Here is a 20,326-nt window from a genome sequence, read left to right as displayed (position 1 = left end):
TTCCTTAGTTGATAAATCGTAACGTTCACTCACCGTGACTTTATAAACCTTCTTTTTATACTTGCATGGATTTCTCTTTGTAAAACTCCTTGCCAGTAATTAAATGCTTTCACATGATCAGAGTGAAAGTGATTTTCTCCCCTCCCCTTTTAATCGATTTATTTTTATCCGAGAAGAAAGAAAGCAAGTAGCGATGCGATAGATAGCGTGGCCATTTTGATCGAAAAGCGAGTTTGTTTAGAACCGAGTTTTTTCGCCATAGCAACGTGACGTAATCGCTTAAGGACTCTGTACCGGTCCGGAACTACTGTCTGTATTAACGACATCACACGCGGAGGAGATCAATGACAAAAGAGGGAAGGAAAGGTTTTTAGTGGGAAGAGCTAGATGAAAAGGGACGACCAGAGGCTACGACGATAGGGATGATTCTGGGCGTGGCTTACGGAGAAAGAGCGTGTTACGTACGGATAATCAAGTAAGACCATATACACTACATGTATTTTCATAATTCGTACAGCATTTGTATAACATTTCACAACCGAGGTAGGAACTGCGGACTAGAAACTCACAAATAGTTTAAAACTTTTAAATTTTACCCTAATTCAGTGGTCTTTCTATTAAAGGTTATATAGAAATAATATTAATGGTTTGCTTGTTTGTTTTGAAACTAACGTTCTAATTTTGGCTTTGGTGGCGCCACTTTGAGCTACGGCAGTCATTTAGCCGAGCTAGCTAACGCTATTTGCCAACGTATCGTCGTCAGTTGGTGCGTTAACCAATAAACTTGTTTGCGGTGTTTAATCTAAATCCTAGTTTTAGTTTACTCGACGATTTGGCTTGCACCCGGAATCGGTTCCAATATACATATACTATATGTACAAGATTTTGTGCGTTGCTAGATCGTTCAAGCCAAACTAGTTCCTAGCGACTAGCGCAAAACACTGCATTGGCTGCAACGAAAGAAAGTATAGTTGTTACATTTGGTTCTTGTAGAATGGTTAGTGTAGAAAGCCGTATTGTGAAGCCGTTGATCCGTAATTATTTTTGGTAGATATTTACTGAACTGGTAATCCTATCATAGAACACTTTGCACGCTATCGCCATCAGCTCAGTTTATTATCGCAAGTGCAGTATAAGCTATCGTCTAGTCTTTCCAAATATATTAGTAATCAGGTGTCCCATTGATAATATAACTGCTGTAGTTATATTAATCTATGTACCATTAAATATGTTTTAATGTTACACAAATTAAATTAGGTTTTGGACAGTTTCATATTTGACTAGTTGTTTGGTGACGTTTGTTAGTAGTTTTTTTATCTTTTCAAAGCTGACAAACAGTTACTGTTAACTTTACTGTTCGCTGTTGGGTAAGCTTTTTTTTTTAGAAAATGTTCGAATGTGTGTTGCAGCAAACGTGCTTATGTCATTTGGTCTATCCAAATATTTTGCCCTGCAGATGATAAATAGCAGCTTTGCTTAGTTTGGATTGTGCCACCTATTTCTTTGCACCTATTGCCAGTGGCACTTCCTTGACGGCAACAGGTGCTAGTGACACTTGTTGTCGTCAAAGAGCCAGAGAAGCTTAGAGTAGGCCTCTTCAACAAACTGAAAAAAAGAGCCATTGTTCCTTCAGTGTGGGATATTGGCTTGGATGGTGAACTACTTAAATATCATGATTTGGCTGCTACACATGAAGATAATTTCATCTGTGTTATTATATTTTGATTGTTGGTGTATGTCAGCTGGCAGAAATTATTGTTTTATTGGTTGTTGTTTTTGCTGCCGTAACTGTAAACAATGTGCAGTGATGTGTTGACTATCCGATGTGATATCACTTGAGTGTTGGTGATGATGCAAATCTGGTAGCAAGTTTCAATAAATGAAAAATGTCATGCTCCGGTGCTGTTCAATACCCATTCTCGACAAACTGTAGAAAGAAATTTGATTGTCATCAAGGAAAACCTTTACACAGGCCCCTGTATAAACGTATAGAGTGGTGGAGTAAACACAAGAGGCAGATGCTCAAATTGGCTGAAATTACGAAGGTTCAATGCACCCTGCCTGCAACCAGTGCCCCGGTGGAGCGCATATTTAACAATGGGGCCTCATCATGCGTCCCATAGATAAAGAATAACCCTAGCAACTTTAACAAATCCTAGATTTTGTAAATGTAGCCATCAAGCACATTGAGAAACTGGCAAATGATATATGTTAGAATGAACTGCAACAATCAAAGTTTATCTATTTCTAAGCTTGTTTTGCACAGGAGCTACCCAACAACATTTGTGTAGGTGAACAACTTCTATTCAGAGCAAAGGCTGAACAGGCTAGCTTGTGGACAGGTGGCGAATTAATAGATACCCTACAGGATGAAAATATTCGATCGATTTAATAATTCACGAACAGTCAATTCTGCGACTTATTAACTTCCGCGAATAATTAGTTCTATTTTTAAACACGAGGGAGAATAACTACTGCTTCAAACTAAAAACTAGCCGCTAGGCAGAAGTACTAAACGTAACCGACTTTCAAATTTTTTTAAAATCATCGCCCGGCTTCAAGGTAACCCCATTGCCAACGCAGCACGCTTTTTTACAAAATTATTCAAGGTTTTCACAAGTTATTCAGCATGGCATCATCATCGCATCAGCATGGCATCATCATCTCTCCTACAGTTTTTATATTGAAATCAACCTCTAATACCGAAGTTTATGATGATAATAATTCTGATCTGGACATTATGGTATGTATTTGATTTGCAGTGCAGATTCGTTTTTCCATATTTAATTGCGTTAGTTCATTCTCTTGTTTAAAAACTGATCGCTTTCATTCAATACTTAAGCTATTGTTTTTGTACTTTTTTAACACTTGGTAATATTTTTATTTTGTGTTAACTGCAGATTGAGAATGAAGCAGAGCCTAGTCCGAAAACTAGAGACAAGTAGTAATATTCACCAAGGCAGGAATATTGACAGAGAAGCAACCAGTCAACCTAGACCCCTTCAACAACAACTCCTTGATATCGCTGCAGCAAACATGATTATATTATATGCATAAATTAATATGAGTATAGATATATTACCATATAATTTATTACAAACTTTAGTGTACAAATAAAACGCTTCAAATACAAATAAAATTTTACAAACAATGAATTGAGTAAATAAAAACAGTTTGGCCCATATAGCGGTCGTCTGGCAATAAAATTAAACTGATACTCTTGATAAGTAAGTACTCGCGTGTAATGGTGCTCTCTGACTAGTTATTTTGGTAATAGCAGCTCTGTATCATTGTCAGTGTCTTCGGTAGATGGTTAAGGCGATTGATTCTTTTGCTACTACATGACTGGTAAGGCAGTTATCATCAAAACTCTCCTTGTGGCTTACTGTTGTAACGTTCTGCCGGTTGGCCAATGATTTGTGATCGTAAAGGCATTTTTGTTCCTTTTTTGAAACATATATATATTCTCCTCGTTAGCAGCTGCGGTCACTTCTACTTCAATTTCAAGACCTCTCTGAATGATTGGTGATCTTCTAGGAATGACACCTACCACCCTTACAGTCATTGTGTCTCCGTGTATGATGAAAAAGCTGCTTACTCTGCTTAGTTCACGGGGTAGCTGACCAACCGTTGCGCAGTCTCCGCTCACTAGTTTTACTGCAAATGGGCCGTGCAGATTATTGGGTTCTTTCTCACACTAAAAGAAATAGCGAAGCGGTAGGGATGGAAATAATAAATATTGCGTTTTACCAAAGAACCAAAGTAAAATTCAATTATTAATTTAGTAAATGGTTTTGAAAAAATTCATTACTTACCACAAGTTGTTGGTTCATCAAAGGCATCCAAATTGATGAATATTCGTAAAAATCTCTAAACGCAGCAAGAAATTTATAGCTTCGCATGATCGACTCGTAGTTGTAAGCTACGGTAAATAGAAACCTAAACGCATGGTGTACACATGTGATGGGTTAACTCTATTGCTTAAAAATGTTTCTGCAATTTGACAAAATTTATTCATTGATAATTTTGGTACCGTATCAGTAACAAGGTAAAATAAGTATTCAGTTATTACTTATCTGCGGTGATCGTAACCGTTACGAATCGACGTTCAATGTCAAAATTTTTGTTGCTGCAGCCGATGGCGAGTAAGATTTAGTAATATTACTTGGGAGATCTTTCTTGTCTGAAGGAACTGTATATTCACAACCTCATTCTATTTTTATATTAATACTATCTGTGCCATCCGGCGTTGCCCGTGTAATAGAAGAGTATTTGGACAGAAAATTGATTTGTATTTAACATATAACAACTTTTGCCATTCTAACTTTTAAACTACATATCATGAGAAATGTTTTTTGTCTTAGAAACAATGAGAAGTAGTAAGAGTTTTGCCATTAGCCAGTTTAATAGTGTGAGCGAACAGCTACTCGTGACATTATGCTATGACCCGTGTCATACGCAAAGCAGTTACGTTTTGTTCTGATATAATGACTTATATTGGCAGGCTAGCAATTCGACATCCGTAGTCTAGTGGCAAGGCATCAGACTGGTGAACAGCGGTGTCAGACTGGTGAACGGCTTGGTCCGAGATCGCATCCTCTTCGGTACGGAATATTTATTCCAAGATTTTAAGATCTATAGCCGGATTTCCTACGACGACACATGGACAGACTTTGAGAAATGTATATGTGACCTCTCGCATGAAAATCGACCAAAAGTCGGCATTCACTATCGTTAGTAATGGAGCTTCGAAGTTTGCATTATGTTTATTGAGAGCACATGGCTCCTTTGTTTATTATTTTACCCTAGACCAATCAGAGCGTGAGGAATTCATTTCTGAAGTCAAAAGCTGATTTCATTGGCTCCTTTTGCTGAAATATTTCGATCGTAGTCGTTGCTATGCGATCGTGACGTCATCAAAATGGCGACTCGTGAAGATTTTAAAACTTCGAAAAACTTTTTTAATCTGATGAATCTGAGGAACTTGGCCCATTGCTCGATGAAATTGATGCTGAATATGGAGAAACAATGTCTAGAAATCCAGGTTTTCATGTTACTGATGACCTACAAGCTCGGATGCCCGAATTTATTAACGATGAAGAAGACGATGTTGAACCTACCGAAGGATTAACTGTTATTCACTCGTATAGTACTCCGGTTAATGACTCAGAATCACCTGCTGCCAGCTTACCAACTCATCCTATGGTGTCTGATGAACCTATTAACTTCAGTTGCAAGTGTGACTGCGTCAACAAATTTGATAGAACTCTGATTATCAGTCAGCTGACTTACAATAAAGGAATTTCAAAGACAGAGTTAGATTTGGTTATCATGGGATTAATTTCTATTTGTGTGGATGATGGGAACACCACAAAACCTTTTGAGCATTATGAGAAGATCAGAAAAAGGTCAAGATGCAACTTTAAATATCATGGTGAGTCTTATTAAATTTTTTCTGATCTACCATGTTTATTTTTGGTAGTAATAGTATGGGTGTAGTAGCGTACTGGTTGCTGGCCCAGTGTATGCCTCCCTGAGTCACATAAAATTACATCATACATTACATGACCCAGTGATCAGTCGTACTCACTGGCCTGAGTTAGGTGTGTTTTCACTCATAATTGATTGCCAGTTGCCACATGATTTATTCAATGTGTCAATGCTTGTGTGTTTATTTTTTTGCCTGCTGACATTAACTCTATGGCATGAGCAATCAATCCCTTGGTCACACGATCACTAGGCCACCAAGTCTATTACTCGTAAAAGTGTCTCAGAGTCAGAATCCGTTGCCAATCACCTCATTAGCTCATTCTTTAGATTTTTTTCTAAATTAATTAGGAATTAAAGGAAATTCTAAATTAAAGGAATTTAATTTTAAGGAATTCAAGGATTTAATTCTAAATTAAAGGAATTAAGAGCTTTCACAAGTTTTCATTCAGCCAAGCTTACTCCGGTACGATGACAGGTTATTCTCCTAGATTGTTGTGTGTACTGTTTGCTAACCATGTTACCAGGGTCACTTTGATGCACAGCCATGTTTTTGTTTTGTTTAGGAAAAGTAAAAGTTCAGACGTATCTAGACTCCCTGCCATGATGTATAATGTAAGACTCAAAGGTATCAATGGACTGCCGAATGTGATAAAACCTGAAGGTTTAGACTATGACCGCCAAGAATACTTGCATACTAACATTCGAGAATTTTGCCGTCTTGGCACTGAGGATTTAGTTTGCCCAAAACCTCATGGTAAAGGACGTAAAACGCAACCATAGCATGAATTTTAGCCTTTTTTTGAGTCAGATGTGAGTAGGAATGTAATCGTGGTTTTGGGTCTGATACCTCTTGTGTTTTTTACACTCACTGTTTTGGCAAAATAAACCTCAGTATGGATTTTAGATGTGATGTTAAATCCTGAAGCCTATCAGTTAGTGGTGATATACCTAGGAGCTTCTCATCTTATTTCTAATGTGCGGTTAGTGTAAACTACGGATGCGTAGAAATGTCCAATTTTTTTTCAATTTGAGAGCAGGGTGTATCAGTCTTCTGTTGTCCTAACCTTGAAATGGTGTACACCAGCTGTTTTAGCATGCTTACTTACCCTAAAGACCAAGTTTCACCTCAGTCATTGAAATACAAATGGCTGTATCCAAGGAGAACCTAACATAAACAACCTATTTCTGAGCGTCGCGTCTTTATTCGTGATTTTCTCCGTTTCAGATTTTGAGAGTTTTGGCTGACATGCCTTCCAAAAATTTGTAATATCTCATTAACTACTCAAGCTAACTCAAAAATTCGAAATGCTTTAAGTTCTCCACAAAATTATGGATCTGGCTGTGTTACTAACTCAAAATCTGAAAATCCCTCATTTTGGTTGATTTTCACATGAGAAGCCACATATATAAAAAAGAAAAGACTGGAGGAAGGCAGGGTAACAACGACATGTAGTCGACCCAATTCGAATTGACTCAGAACTACCACCAATCCGGGACCAACTCGGAAGAAGGTGGAGCCATTGTTAAGTGATAAAAAAGCTAGGCAGAAAGCACTGACCAGCAGAGTTGCTTTGCACCTTTGTTAAAGTATGAATAGGATTATATTGGCAAAATGATAATGCTCGCAGACATGCTCGTATGTACCGTTGTTCGTAACTCGAATTTTCGTAAGTAGAGGAGCTATATACTATGTGGTTTCATTTGAATTTATATGCAACATGGCTTTTGTATGTGTAACTTGATGCTAATCTGTTTACTTCTGTAATATTGTTTTTTAATAATTTTTCCCTCTTAGTGTTATACAGATATATCTTTGTAAAAAGTCTAATGCTAACATCATTCAATGTTACAGGGCACAGAATTTTGGAATAATAAAACTAGTTGCCAAAAACCTACACTATTACTCTTGACCTTGATGCAACAACCTTCTTGATTATACATATTGTGTATTTTAAGTAAAGCATATATACACTTATTGATGGAAACAGACGGCCTTGTTTTCGCTAGCTAGGTGCAGAGCTATTAAAGGTGCCCCACAGACATCTTTAACTATACTATATTGTCATTTTGTTGATAGATGTTATAGCATTTTGTTAGAATTGATGGATGAGTGTTGTAGTACTGTAAATTCTATTTTCACTGCATTTCTATTTTTCAAATGGATTTAAAGTTTCTTCTACTCAGAATCACGGAAAAGGTAAAATCTGAATGCAAATGACTCCATTTTGCAACATTTGTGTTGAGACATTTGCTGTGAGAGTATATTGACATATGTCGAAGCCATCATCATAGTCAGCTTTGCCAATTTTCAATGGCTGCATTCGTCATTGTTGTTCAAAAGGAAAAGTGTTGTGGTGGGTGGTCGTGATTCCTGTTTAAACATTACAGTTAAGTAATTACTGTTTATCATTACCAATTACCATTTAAGCTGAGACGCTGCCTTATTAATCATTTTGGGCAATTACAATTTATGCCAGCAACTTAGCGGAACCACTTTTGCAAACTAGTAGCGCTGTTGTAATTTATACAAGACAGCTTACTAGCTAAGGTATTTAGTTATTTGGTCTCTAAATAATATGTATTGTGCAGCGTTGACACGATTCTTTGGTGATGCACCCACTGCCATTTCTGGCTATCTCTGTTTTTCAATACACTAATAATTTGTTCAACTCTTCTGTTAAAGTTAGATGTAGCGCTGCTCTGTCGGCACACCTTTAGCAGATTCTTTTGTATTAAACAATAAACAAAACAATTGTTACTTTTTTGCTCTCGCTCAGCATAGATAAACCATGCTATGTCTATTAAAGAACATATAAACAAATCGCGTTCTGCATACAACTTTTTACCCGTTCCAATCAAATAGTTAGCATGAGCTACGTATAACTTTATTATGAAATGTTCATAAATATTGTATTTCTTTTTGACAAGGTGTGTATATTTTCTGTGCAAGATTTTACAAATAAACCAGGGTAAAACTTTCTCTATGGCTGCTTGTCTATGTCTTTGGTTGACATGCTTAAGATAGAATACTACTATTTCTTGTATTCAACTGTCCGTGCACATGTGGATATGCGCCGGTGTGCACTCCTGAGAAAATGTGAACATAACATAGCAAGCCTTGTTTCAACCTTCATTGGATTATTGCATCTTGCATTTGCATTAATTCATAACTTTTCTATGCGTTTATAAGCCTGTTCCATCATGATTTTTTAGGTTCGAACAGTACGAACTTATGTTTGGTCTTTTAGGTTTCTTGACAGTCAAATTTTGTCAATTATTTAGTCAAATAGGCCAGAGAATTTTGTCCTAAAATGATGTAGGATTGTGTTTGATAACTTGATTATCTTCATCTACCAGTAGCTGAAATATTTTTCTGTGTAGAATTTGGATTTAGTAAAGAATGGGCGATGCTGGCAATGACAAGTTGATGTGGCATCCCAAGAAGTTTAAAGACACACTCATTGGAGAATTTGTAAAATTCTTGGAGAGTCCCGCCAGCCTGTGCAACGAATCTAGCACCAAGATTGGTGGGTGTTGAGTTATCTAAAACTCTTCGTCTCTTTGATCTTTTAACAATGTTTATCGTTTTGGTAAAGCAAATAAGATGGAGTACTCTTACTTTTTAGCAATTGAGTGATAGTGTTCGACTATTCTCAATTACTGATGGGCAATGCACCAAAAATTTCTATACAATTTACAATTAACTTATCAATGAGAGAAGTATTATTCAATAATTTTATAGGATCATTCTTTACCAACTGTAACATGTGGCAACACGACGAAGGCCTACTTTTGTGTTAGAAAGGTGTTGGCATTTTGGAACTTTAATTTTGCAATCCGTGTTTTCCGGTGTGTAGACTTGGATAACCCAATAAGTCAATTTTACATTAAGTTTAATATTTTTTATTATGGTGACTAAAAACATAATCATTGTTTGCTAATCTGTATATATATATATATATATATGTATATATATATATGTGTGTATATATATATATGTGTATATATGTATATATATGTGTATATATATATGTGTATGTATATATATTTCAGTGTTTGTCTGTCGTTCGTCTGTCTAGTTATAGTGACCAAGTTTTAGTCCGAAAAATCAATTTTACTGAGGATTTGAACTTGCAACATTCATATCACCAGTCAACTAACAAGCATGTAACAACTAGGCTAAGTCAGTCTTAGCATTTTCAACTCTATCCTCTATCTGCAATTGCACGCGCTAAACATGTACTCTTTATTATAAATTAGCGCAATGCTAGGCATTGCACAAGTATTAAAAATTAGCTTATAAACAATGAGAGGTAATGAGAGTTGCCTGCCATTAACCTGGCACATTACCAATGGCTAATTTGAGTGAGCTTGCTAATAAGAGCTGACTACTTGCTCTTACTGGAATGCAAGCATTAAATTATGTTGCGTCGTGATAGAGAGCGGTAGCGTATTTTCACCCACATTGTGACATATATCGCCCGAAGATTCCATCAATCTTGCATAGCTAAATTGGTAAGGCAATTTCCAAGCAAATGAGAGATTCCTAGCCTGTCTTGTTGAAAAACTGTTGTTTTTTCGGAGTTGTCCTTCGGTGAGCGGAGCGAGCAAAACAACAGCTTGTCATAATATGTACTGCACTGGATGCATCCGCTGCACTGAAAGGGAGTTGTTCTCTTCCGTTTATGCGGCTTGGCTGCGATGTTATTTTGGTCACTCCTTTGGTAATCGTATCGGATATAGCTAAAACTTTATGTAGAAAAAAATAAGATAAAAACGCTTAATCAGAGATCAGTCTCTGCAGTCAACTTTAGTAGAACTTAAAGGTTGACTTGCTACAAAATTCACATTAAAGTTATTTAGTATCAAAAGATTCACTATGTCTTACTCTGTTGTGTTGTAGGTGCAAAAAATGTGGAAATGTGATTACAAGCTCTTGAAAGCTCAAAAACGAACAGTTAATCGCCCCCATCACGAGACCGCCGTAGTTTAGTCTTTTTCCAAAACGACCCAAATGGGACGTAGCTGTACAAGATGGCTTCTGTTTACACTTTCATGCAATGTCATTCGTCAAAACCTTTTCACAAATATACTTCGCGCATTCAATAAAACCATGTCTATTGTTCTTACCCGTCTAATTCATCATCATTGTAATGCTGTCACTTTCAGCACTGATATCTTATAGCCTACTGTGAAAATTCGTTCAATTTTTCAACCTTAGCTCGAAGGAGTACATATCATTGTCTGATAAACATGACGAGCCTGTTGGTCAACTGTGATAATCGGAAAACGCTGCAGAAATTTTTCGCAAAGTATAGGTCACATGATCAGATTACGATTAGACCAAGCCGAAACATAACTGTAAAGTAACGAGCATCTGTATTTGATGAGGGGTCTTCGGTAAAACCCGAATTGTTTGTCGTAAACTAGTGCTACGAGAAGTTTTATATTGAGCCTTTTATTGGCCTTTAAATTTACCTGAGAACATCACGTAACAAAATAATTACCAAATTTAATGACTACGTCAGAGAAATAAACTGATTCCTATCTACAGCGGTTTCGTGATGGCTGCGATTAACTGTTTTTCTTTGAGCTTTTAAGAACTTGTAATCCCATTTCCACATATTTGGCACTTACAACACAGCAGAGTAAGACATAGTGAATCTTTTGATACCAAATAACTGTAATGTGAATTTTGTTGCAAGTCAACCTTTAAGAATAAAATAAATTAAAAACAAAATTAATAAAAACAAATAAAACTGACTGAGACAAAAGTATGAATAAAACTGACTGAGTGCACAAATAACAACATGTTTAGTTGCTGTTATTGCTTAGGTTCTCAAGTTCTACTAAAGTTTACCGCAGAGACTGGTCGCTGGTTAAACGTTTTTATCTTAATTTTTCCACTTGAATTTTTGGGCTAAATCCGCTACGATTACCAATGATTGCGATATAACATCGCAATCAAGCTGCATAGACAGACGAGAACAACTCCCTTTCAGCGCAGCTGATGCATCAGGTGCAGTGCGTACTGTGACAAGCTGTTGGTTTGCTTGCTCTGCTTGATGGGGGACAACTCCACAACAACAACAGTTTGTCAAGACAGGCTAGAGTTTCCGAGAGCAAATCTTTTGCGATGCAGGCTCTTCATTCCAATATTTTAATAGCTATAGTGGGACAAACTGAACTACTTGTTTTACTATGTTTTACGCTTGTTATTATTTAGAAATCTTTTTATAAGCTTTCTACTATCACTCTTTGCCTATGTTTTTAATTTGTAATTTTTGAATGTGCTGTTTCAATTTTAAATGTCTCGTTACATTCATATTTCCGGCTTTTCCTAAGATTCGATCTCTAAAACATCTGTGAAGGCTGAAAAATTTTAACGTGGACAATAGTATTATCTCGAGAATATTGCCTCTTCATTCTTTCTCCGTTCGATCAGACAAAGTATCAGACAAAGACAGTCTAGTATCTCATATTACATTTTCACCAGTATTGAGGGGTATCATTCATCAAGACTCTCAATACAACGAGCTTCTGCTGCAACAGTAACTTTTTTTATACATACACTTCTGTGTAGTAATTGCTATTGCTAATTCAACATGTTCATGTTTTTGTTTGTTTTCTGTAGGAATTTTATCAATATCAAATTTTTTTCACTATAGTCATAGCAAAACAAGCTATCTAGCCATTGATTGGTAATTATTTCACATTTAACTCTTTGAACTCTAACACTCGGTATTCCATCTTTGCAAAGGAGGTGTCAGAAACATTACTGGCCGGAATACCGGCATTCACATGGCTCTGTTTACAAATGCTGTTTCTAAGTAATATCATTAACCAATCAAATTAATTCTGGCACAGGGCATTAGATGATTGGTTGGCACACTGGCACACTCACGGGGCATTAGAACAGAAATTTCTCTTCCATTTGCAATTGTTTTCAAATATCTTCATCCACTTCCTTTGTTATAATGACAATTTTTATTGGAACGATGTTGCGAAAAAATTGATACGACCCATTTGTTGGCTGGTCATGGATGATTGTGTTGCAAATAAAGAATTATATGATGCCAACTATAATTCTCTAGTTTTTTTAATCGTCAAACGATAATGAACATGTGCTCAATGGGTATGATGCTACTGTAAAGACTTTTATGAGTTTTTAAAATTGTGCAAATTTTTATGGTTTTAGCCCGAATAACTGTGAAATGCTTTATTTTCTACTTTGTTGAATATGTTTGAATTATTGTATTATTACTATTGTTTGAATATTTGCTTTTTTGCAAAAAATTTTTTACTAGTGTTTCGCCAAATATCATTGTATTATGAGCATATTTAGATATATTTAATAAAAGTTAGAGAACTTCAGATCGTTGGACAAATTTCCCAGGGTTACTGATGCACATTGACAAGACGGCCAGAGTTCAAAAGGTTAAGCACCTTTACAGTTGTTTTATTTTTTCTCTCAGTTTATTTGAAGTGCCCAAAATACTTTTTTCATAATATGAAGTCTAAAAGTTATGGTGGTAAATGTTGTATATGTTAAATAAAAAATTTTTTGTGTGCAAGGACTTTTTATTACCAAGGCAACACCGGGCATTCATCTAATTTTTACTATAATAAGAGCCGTGTCTGTCTGACTGAAGCCACAGTTGGAGGTTGAAAAAAGATTAAAATGTCTGTATTTTATCGTATCGTGTCTAAACACCAACTGCCCTTCATAAAATTCGAGCCTCTTTTATATACTATCAATCGCGGGTAAAACTTGCCCGGACACGGAGAAACGAACGAAAGGCCGTGTCGACCATAGTCCCTGTTCGGTTAACAATGACATTATTGTTAGTTCAATATAAGAATATACATGTACATATATACAGTAATTCATATAATTTCATGAGTACAATTTAAATATAATTCACATACTACAGTTAATACACAAACAAAACTTAACATTAATGAAACGATAAGAGTGAAAATGTTATCGTGTGTTCTTTTAGTTGCGGTATTTCTCTGTAGAGCGACGGCTATCGGTTTCATCACACATTACATTAAAAAGTAAGACCTATTCAATAGATGCTAAAAATATACATGTACAAAGCAATATGTTTATAATAATTATGATCAATCAAGCTCAAAATTCTTACAATATATAACTTCGGTATTTTAGAGCTGTTTGTGTCACTTTTGTTTACAAAAACTACATGCATATCACTATTAAAATGTTGTATTTAAATCGTTTACACCAGGTGAAAATCCAATTTAAAAAGACTTTCATCAATTTTATATATACCAAGTACGCTAGTACTTGTGTAGTGAAATCATCACCAAATGCTCATTATTTTACTGTCTCGTGTCTTGAGTCTCGAATTTTTACAAGACAGTGTCTGAGTCTCGTCTCGAACTTAAAAAACCTGTCTCGTTCCACCTCTAATCAGAGCTGTATTGGCAGGTACTTCTGCATAGCTCGACTCAATTCCAATGGACCAAATAATAAGTTCAAAAATATTATGCGCCACCCTACTAAGTGAAAACAGGTGAGTCTACAAACCACCAACCAGGTGCAAGAATAGCTTTAGTAATCCGTTGCCAGAACCTGTGGGTTTATTGATTTCAATGAAATTGATGTTGATTTGCGTTCACTATTTCAGTCAACTCACAAAACCATTTGTTTTGTACTTGAATCGACTAATCGAATGGGACCAGTAAATTGTTTGTACAAATTGATAATGATATTGGCTAGATAACATTGACTATACATGATTTTTTGGGTTGCAGTTGGTTTCGTCATGTATTCGAACATATTCTTTTCAAAGATAGCGGTGTGCTTATTTTATTTAATAGCTAGTTTCTGGTGTGCGTGTAGCAACAGAACTTAGCTGATACAGAGGCCGTGATGAAATAAGCTAACTTGACGACCTAATTACCGTAGATCGGCAGAATCGTAGTCGATACTCAGCTGTTTACACAGCACTTAGAGGAAGCTGATGACAATTTTTTAATTTCTCTTATTTGAGGCGTTTGAGACATTCACAATAATGTATCTGTAGTTGGATTTAAAACTTTATTCTAGCCAACATGAGCAAATACAAAATAAAATATATACCAATAGAGCCATGTAGGACTGGACTTTTATTGCAATAGCCGATGTGAATACGAGAGATAGAGGCAGATTGTATCACTCGTTACATCATTTTGGGCAAGTCTGAGCATGTTTGTTTGGCCTGAGCGTTTTTACCGCGATCGATTTTTTTCGATTTTTATCTTCAAATATCTTGACAATGAGATCACCTAACACAACAAACAACATATCAACTGATAGACAAAAAATATTTTCTTTTAAAATCAACTAAAATTTGACGCAATCACATCTTGAATCGAATCTTTATTTAATTCTTAAATAAACCTACATGTACCTAATTTCAGCCCTGGCATGTTTAATTTTATACTACAAAAGTAACTTGTGTACTGATGAGTGTTTAAGCTCTATTGGATATTGTGTATATGCTACTGAGAGTATTTGTATCGGCTGTATTTGTATCCGCTAAGTGCAATCATATAACGTAATCTAAACAATTCTCAGCAGATTGTTGCCATGCTAAATTATAATAAGTTATGAAATATATGCCATGCTTTGATGTGAAATATTTAGAGCGCTTTCAGTTTCTTTTAGCATGACCTTCTGGTGTACTAGTTAAAATACCTTTTGGTAAATGGTGGTACGCGGGAAGCAATAGTGTAGGTCTACCTATGAATGTAAAGTTACCCGTTGTTATGCCGATTTCAACTACATGTAAACGTAATGAGCGTTGTAATTACCCTATCAACTATTTCAATTATATATAATGATTTTTTTAATTACTCTATCAACTAGAGGCTGGTCTGCTAACAAATCCAGTAGTTTTTTTGTGCTTTCACCAACTGATTTATTACACAGTTAGTTATCTTAGTCTGAAACATAGCCTATTCACCTTGACCTCACACCAGTTTTTTATGATGCACCGAGGAGTGTGCATTTACATGCCATCATGCACTTCAATCATGGAGAAAGATACCAAATTTCTTCAGCGATTATGAGAGATGTACGATTACACAATGAATGTGTATGCTACAATGAAAATAGTTGCCGTACGCCGCGCATACACATCCATACACTCTTACCTCATAAGGAATAACGAATCCAAAAGCACTCTAAATTCTCTTGTATCCAGCTGGGTTCTCTTTGATCTTTCTGAGAGTGAAGCCCAGTTTTCCAGGAGTAAAGCTTACTGGTAGACGAATGTCTATAGCAGTGATTTAAAACTTATGGCAAACATTGAGCATTCAAAATTCAAATATTTCACAACAGCTCTGGGTGTTGCAGCATGTTACAATGATCTCTATAAGTGGTCTCTAGACAACATGGCTGATTTCTGGGGAGCTGTCTGGAAGTTCTGCGGTGTAAAGGCAAGCAGAACATATGACAGGGTGAGTAAGAGAACTTGAGCCTACCTTACATTGTTGTTGGAAATATCTTCTCAGGCATATGCTGACTAACTGATTTATTTGCAATTCTACCAGAATATATATGAGGAGTTCATTTCCAAAACCAGTTATTTCCGATTTTAGCATTTTTCATAAACAAGAAAATTTTGTATACTCAATATTGTTCAATGTAATTGGCATAGTTTTTAGTTAATACTCAAGACAGATGACAAAGCAAGCTTATACTTTCTTTTTGTTCAACAATTTTGTCAAGAAGCATGGTAAACAGCCAACAGATTTCTGCATTTTTTCCAAAAGCAGTTATTTTCAGAAATAACTGCTTTTGACATGAAAGAATCAGCAACCAGTGATTTAAACAATAAGTCTTAGATAATAGTCTGACTTTAACCACAGCTTTAGGTGAACTAATAATTAATGCGGACTAGTTACAAGCAGCGAACCAACATGTTATATACAATAATATCTCGAAAATAAAAACATACCGTATATCGTTTTACTGTAAAATGCATCTTATTTAGAAAGAAATTCTCTACAAGATATGTATAAAATAGTTTAGTAAATCTCACCCTCGCAACTATTTTTTGTGTTGAACAAACGGGGTGTGTTTCTTATATCTATGAAAGTAACGATCTGGTTTGCCGTTTTGAAAAATAATTAAAATTGAAATTGTTAAGCCAAAATTTTTTTATTGGTTGCACGTGATTGGCAGTAAGGTTGTTTCAGACATCATTTGATTAGTCTAGCTAATGTTTGGGTCTTATAATGAAAAGAAAAGTGACACCCTATTGATAAGGCGATCCATCGATTTACCGTCTGTACTTTTATTACTGTGCAAGTCGATACATTGGCTTGCGAAAGAGTTAATAGCAAAAATAGTAGTAGATTACTACTACTAGCACCAGTTAACTTTTGTACTAAACACAAACAAACATGCATTGTGTTTGATGTGATTATTTCATTTTTCTTTGCCTTCTGCAATTTAGTTAAATTTTGGTTTCAAACCAATTTAGCAGTAAAAAGTTTTAAATTGATTACCTTCTACATTCGCTTTGTTCTTTTTACTTTTGCTCGTGTTATTTGCACAGGTTCTTTCAAAAAATTCATTAAATGTTACTAAAGTAGAATTGTTTGTTGAAGATGCATCCATCATGAAACCACAGGAAGTGGAGAGATAGCTTACAAAACTAAGTCAACGAATCAAAAAGCTGACCTAGTTTTACAACAACCAATTGAAAAGCAAGCACAAAAATAACTGCTTTTGGAATGAAACCCAATAGGAAATAACTGGTTTTGGAACAAAACAAAGATTTTAGCGGGTGAAATGTATGAGAAATAACGTGTTTAGGAACAAAAAATCTATTGATCAATGTACTCATATTATTAGAGTATAATTTAAGATTAAAATGTCAAAAAGTGCAAAAAATGGAAATAACTGGTTTTGGAAATGAACTCCTCATATAGTTATATACACATCGGATGTAAAAACAATAGTTTGACAATAACAGATTAACCTGGGTTCAAGTAAGGTCAAGAAACCACATTGATGACTTGTGGCTCATGTAAACATTGACCTCATCTATGAGTTAGTTAATGTCCATTAAATTACTTCCTGTCCAACACTCCCACTCTTCATATGGTCATAAAAATAAAACAAGCACAAATTTCAATACAATATTCAGTACATAACCATCACAGAAAAGAAAAAGATTTCCATGAGTAATACAAGTATATAATGATACATAAACAGAAATTTGACCTAAGTACATGCTTTCCCTACTTCTAGCATGATTTTCCTCCTCACACCTTTTATTACATAAAATCTGTTGTCGAAGTATCAAGTGTTTATGCATACAAAAAGAATTACTCTTTTATTAATTCCAAACTCGTGGCATCCTACACAGCTGATGTACCGCACACGATACCAAGCTTAGAGCGCAGAGCCTCAAATCGTTGCCGTGGCAATGGCTTTGTTAGTAGGTCAGCCAACATAACCTCTGTTGGGCAATAGGCTGTTGCAACAGCTTTCTTTGCTACCATCTCTCGAACACAATGGTACTTAATTTCCATGTGCTTGATGATTTTACTGCTTTTACTGTTTTTCGCGATTGCTGCTGCCGCAACATTATCAATATTGATTGTAGTGAGATTTGATTGCTTCACACCAAAATCAGAAAACAGTTGTCTAAGCCACTCAGCTTCTTTTGTCGCTGAAAACAACGCAATGTATTCTGATTCCGCAGTCGATAGCGCAACAGTCGACTGACGCTTGCTTAGCCAAACTATGGGGCTATCTGCTCAGGTAAACACAACTCCACTGGTTGAATGTCTATCTTCATTGTCCCCCCAACTAGCATCACAATATCCTACTACCTCAGGCCTCAGTCTGGAATACCTAAGTGTGAAGTTGCTTGTACCCTTCAAATAGCGAAATACACGTTTAGTAGCTGTGAGGTGTCTCTGTTGGGCAGCTATTGTACTTTGAAAGTGCTCCCACTGAATATGATATGTCAGGCCGGGATGCGGCAGCTAAGTACAACAAACTGCCTATCATGGATTGATATAGAGTTTGATCCACTGGCTTTCTCCCATCGTCCTTAATTAGCCTAACATCTACTGCTGCTGGTGTAGCTACCGGTTTACAAGCTTCCATCCCAAATCTCTTCAAGATTTGCTCAATGTATGTTACTTGATTCAGGCATACAGCATTTTTATTTTGCACATCATTGATACCTAGTACATACTGCAGACTTCCCATGTCTTTCATTTTAAATCTAGCAGCCAGGGACTCTTTTACTGCACACATTTCAGATTCAGAACTGCTTGCAATAACCAAGTCATCGACATATACGGCAATTATAGTTTTCTCAACATCATGCGTTCTGATGTATACACACTGATCTCCACCTGACTGACAAAAACCCTGCTGTTTTAAAAACTCATCTAAAACTGCATTCCAGCACCTAGGTGCTTGTTTCAACCCGTATATGCTTTTCCGTAACTTACATACCAATTTTTCAGAGCCCTTTTGACTAAACCCTTCCAGTTGCTTCATGTATATTTCTTCCTCAAGTCTGCCATTAAGGAAAGTGGCAACAACATCCATTTGGTGTATGAGCATGTTGTGGGAGGCAGCATGTGAAATCAGTGCTCGTAGAAAAGGGAAATTGACCACCGGGGCAAAAGTTTCCTCATAGTCGATGCCATACTTTTGCTCAAAACCCTTAGCCATTACTCTACCCTTAAACCTGTCTACCCTGCCTTCACTATCATATTTTATTTTAAAAACCCATTTACAGTCTATCACTTTACACCCTTTTGGTAGCTCCACCAAATCCCAAGTTTCATTTTGAATTAATGACTTATACTCAGCATCAGCAGCTGCCTGCCATTCCTTAGACTGAGAACCTGAGATAGCTTCAGAATAACTGCGGGGTTCAATTATGTCACATGCTTTCAGAACTGTATAATCAGCACAAGCACTTGTGTACTCATCAATACTAAATCTCACAGGTGGCTTGTGAACACGAGTAGAACGACGCGGGTTGCTCATTGGATTTTCAATGCCATTTTCAATTGGGTCTGGGCTTGCATCTACATCACATGACTGTGGTTGATCAGATAGATCAGTTTGACTGGGCAACCCTAACTTTGACTCATCAAACACAATGTCGCGACGCACCACTACTGTGTCAATTGTGGAGTTTTACAGCCTATACCCCTTGCTTCTGACACTATATCCAATACAGACCATGCACTCGGCTTTGACATCAAGTTTGCTTCTCAGCTGATTTGGAATATGGGCAAACGCTGCACATCCAAACACCCTAAGGTGACTAATGTCAGGCCTGCGCTTGCACCACAGCTCATAAGGAGTTTTACTAGTAGTCTTAGTAGGTAATCTATTTTTAATATAAGCAGCATTAGCGATGGCCTCTGCCCAGAAACGCTTTGGCAGCCTCGCTTGCGCTACCATAGCCCTAGCAGATTCGCACACGGTTCGGTTATAGCGCTCCGCTACCCCATTTTGCTCAGCCGAGTACCGCACAGTAAGCTGATGTAGAATGCCACAAGACGAGAGAGTTTTCAAAATCTTTTCCAATATATTCACCACCATTATCACTACGTAAAATCTTAATACTCTGGCCAGCCTGATTGCTAGCAAAAGCCTGAAATTCCTTGAACTTAGAAAGTACCTCAGATTTTTCACGCATGAAATAGAGGAAAGCATGTCTAGTATAATCGTCAATAAAAGAAACAAAATACTGGTTACCACCGATGGATTTTGTTTTCATCGGGCCACACACATCAGTATGTACTATTTCTAGTCACCTACTAGACTTAACAATAC

General features: G+C 36.4%; 1 protein-coding gene across 3 annotated transcripts in view; it reads left to right on the top strand.

Moving 5' to 3' along the window:
- The first annotated feature begins 508 nt into the window (after window positions 1-508).
- Window positions 509-20,326, top strand: part of LOC137392037 (acetoacetyl-CoA synthetase-like) — a 72,387-nt gene continuing 52,569 nt past the window's right edge. The window contains exons 1-3 of one of the 3 annotated variants that reach the window (XM_068078647.1): window positions 509-543; window positions 8,872-9,017; window positions 15,857-15,960. In XM_068078647.1, the coding sequence (XP_067934748.1) occupies window positions 8,891-9,017; window positions 15,857-15,960 (231 nt within the window). In that variant the 5' untranslated portion in view covers window positions 509-543; window positions 8,872-8,890. Of the gene's footprint in view, window positions 544-830; window positions 998-8,871; window positions 9,018-15,856; window positions 15,961-20,326 lie in introns of those variants that run through there. The other 2 variants (XM_068078645.1, XM_068078646.1) reach the window with 2 other exon arrangements.

The sequence above is a fragment of the Watersipora subatra genome, chromosome 3 (assembly GCF_963576615.1).
Source record: "Watersipora subatra chromosome 3, tzWatSuba1.1, whole genome shotgun sequence".
Taxonomy (NCBI): domain Eukaryota; kingdom Metazoa; phylum Bryozoa; class Gymnolaemata; order Cheilostomatida; family Watersiporidae; genus Watersipora; species Watersipora subatra.
This window is presented reverse-complemented; position numbering and strand designations above follow the sequence as displayed.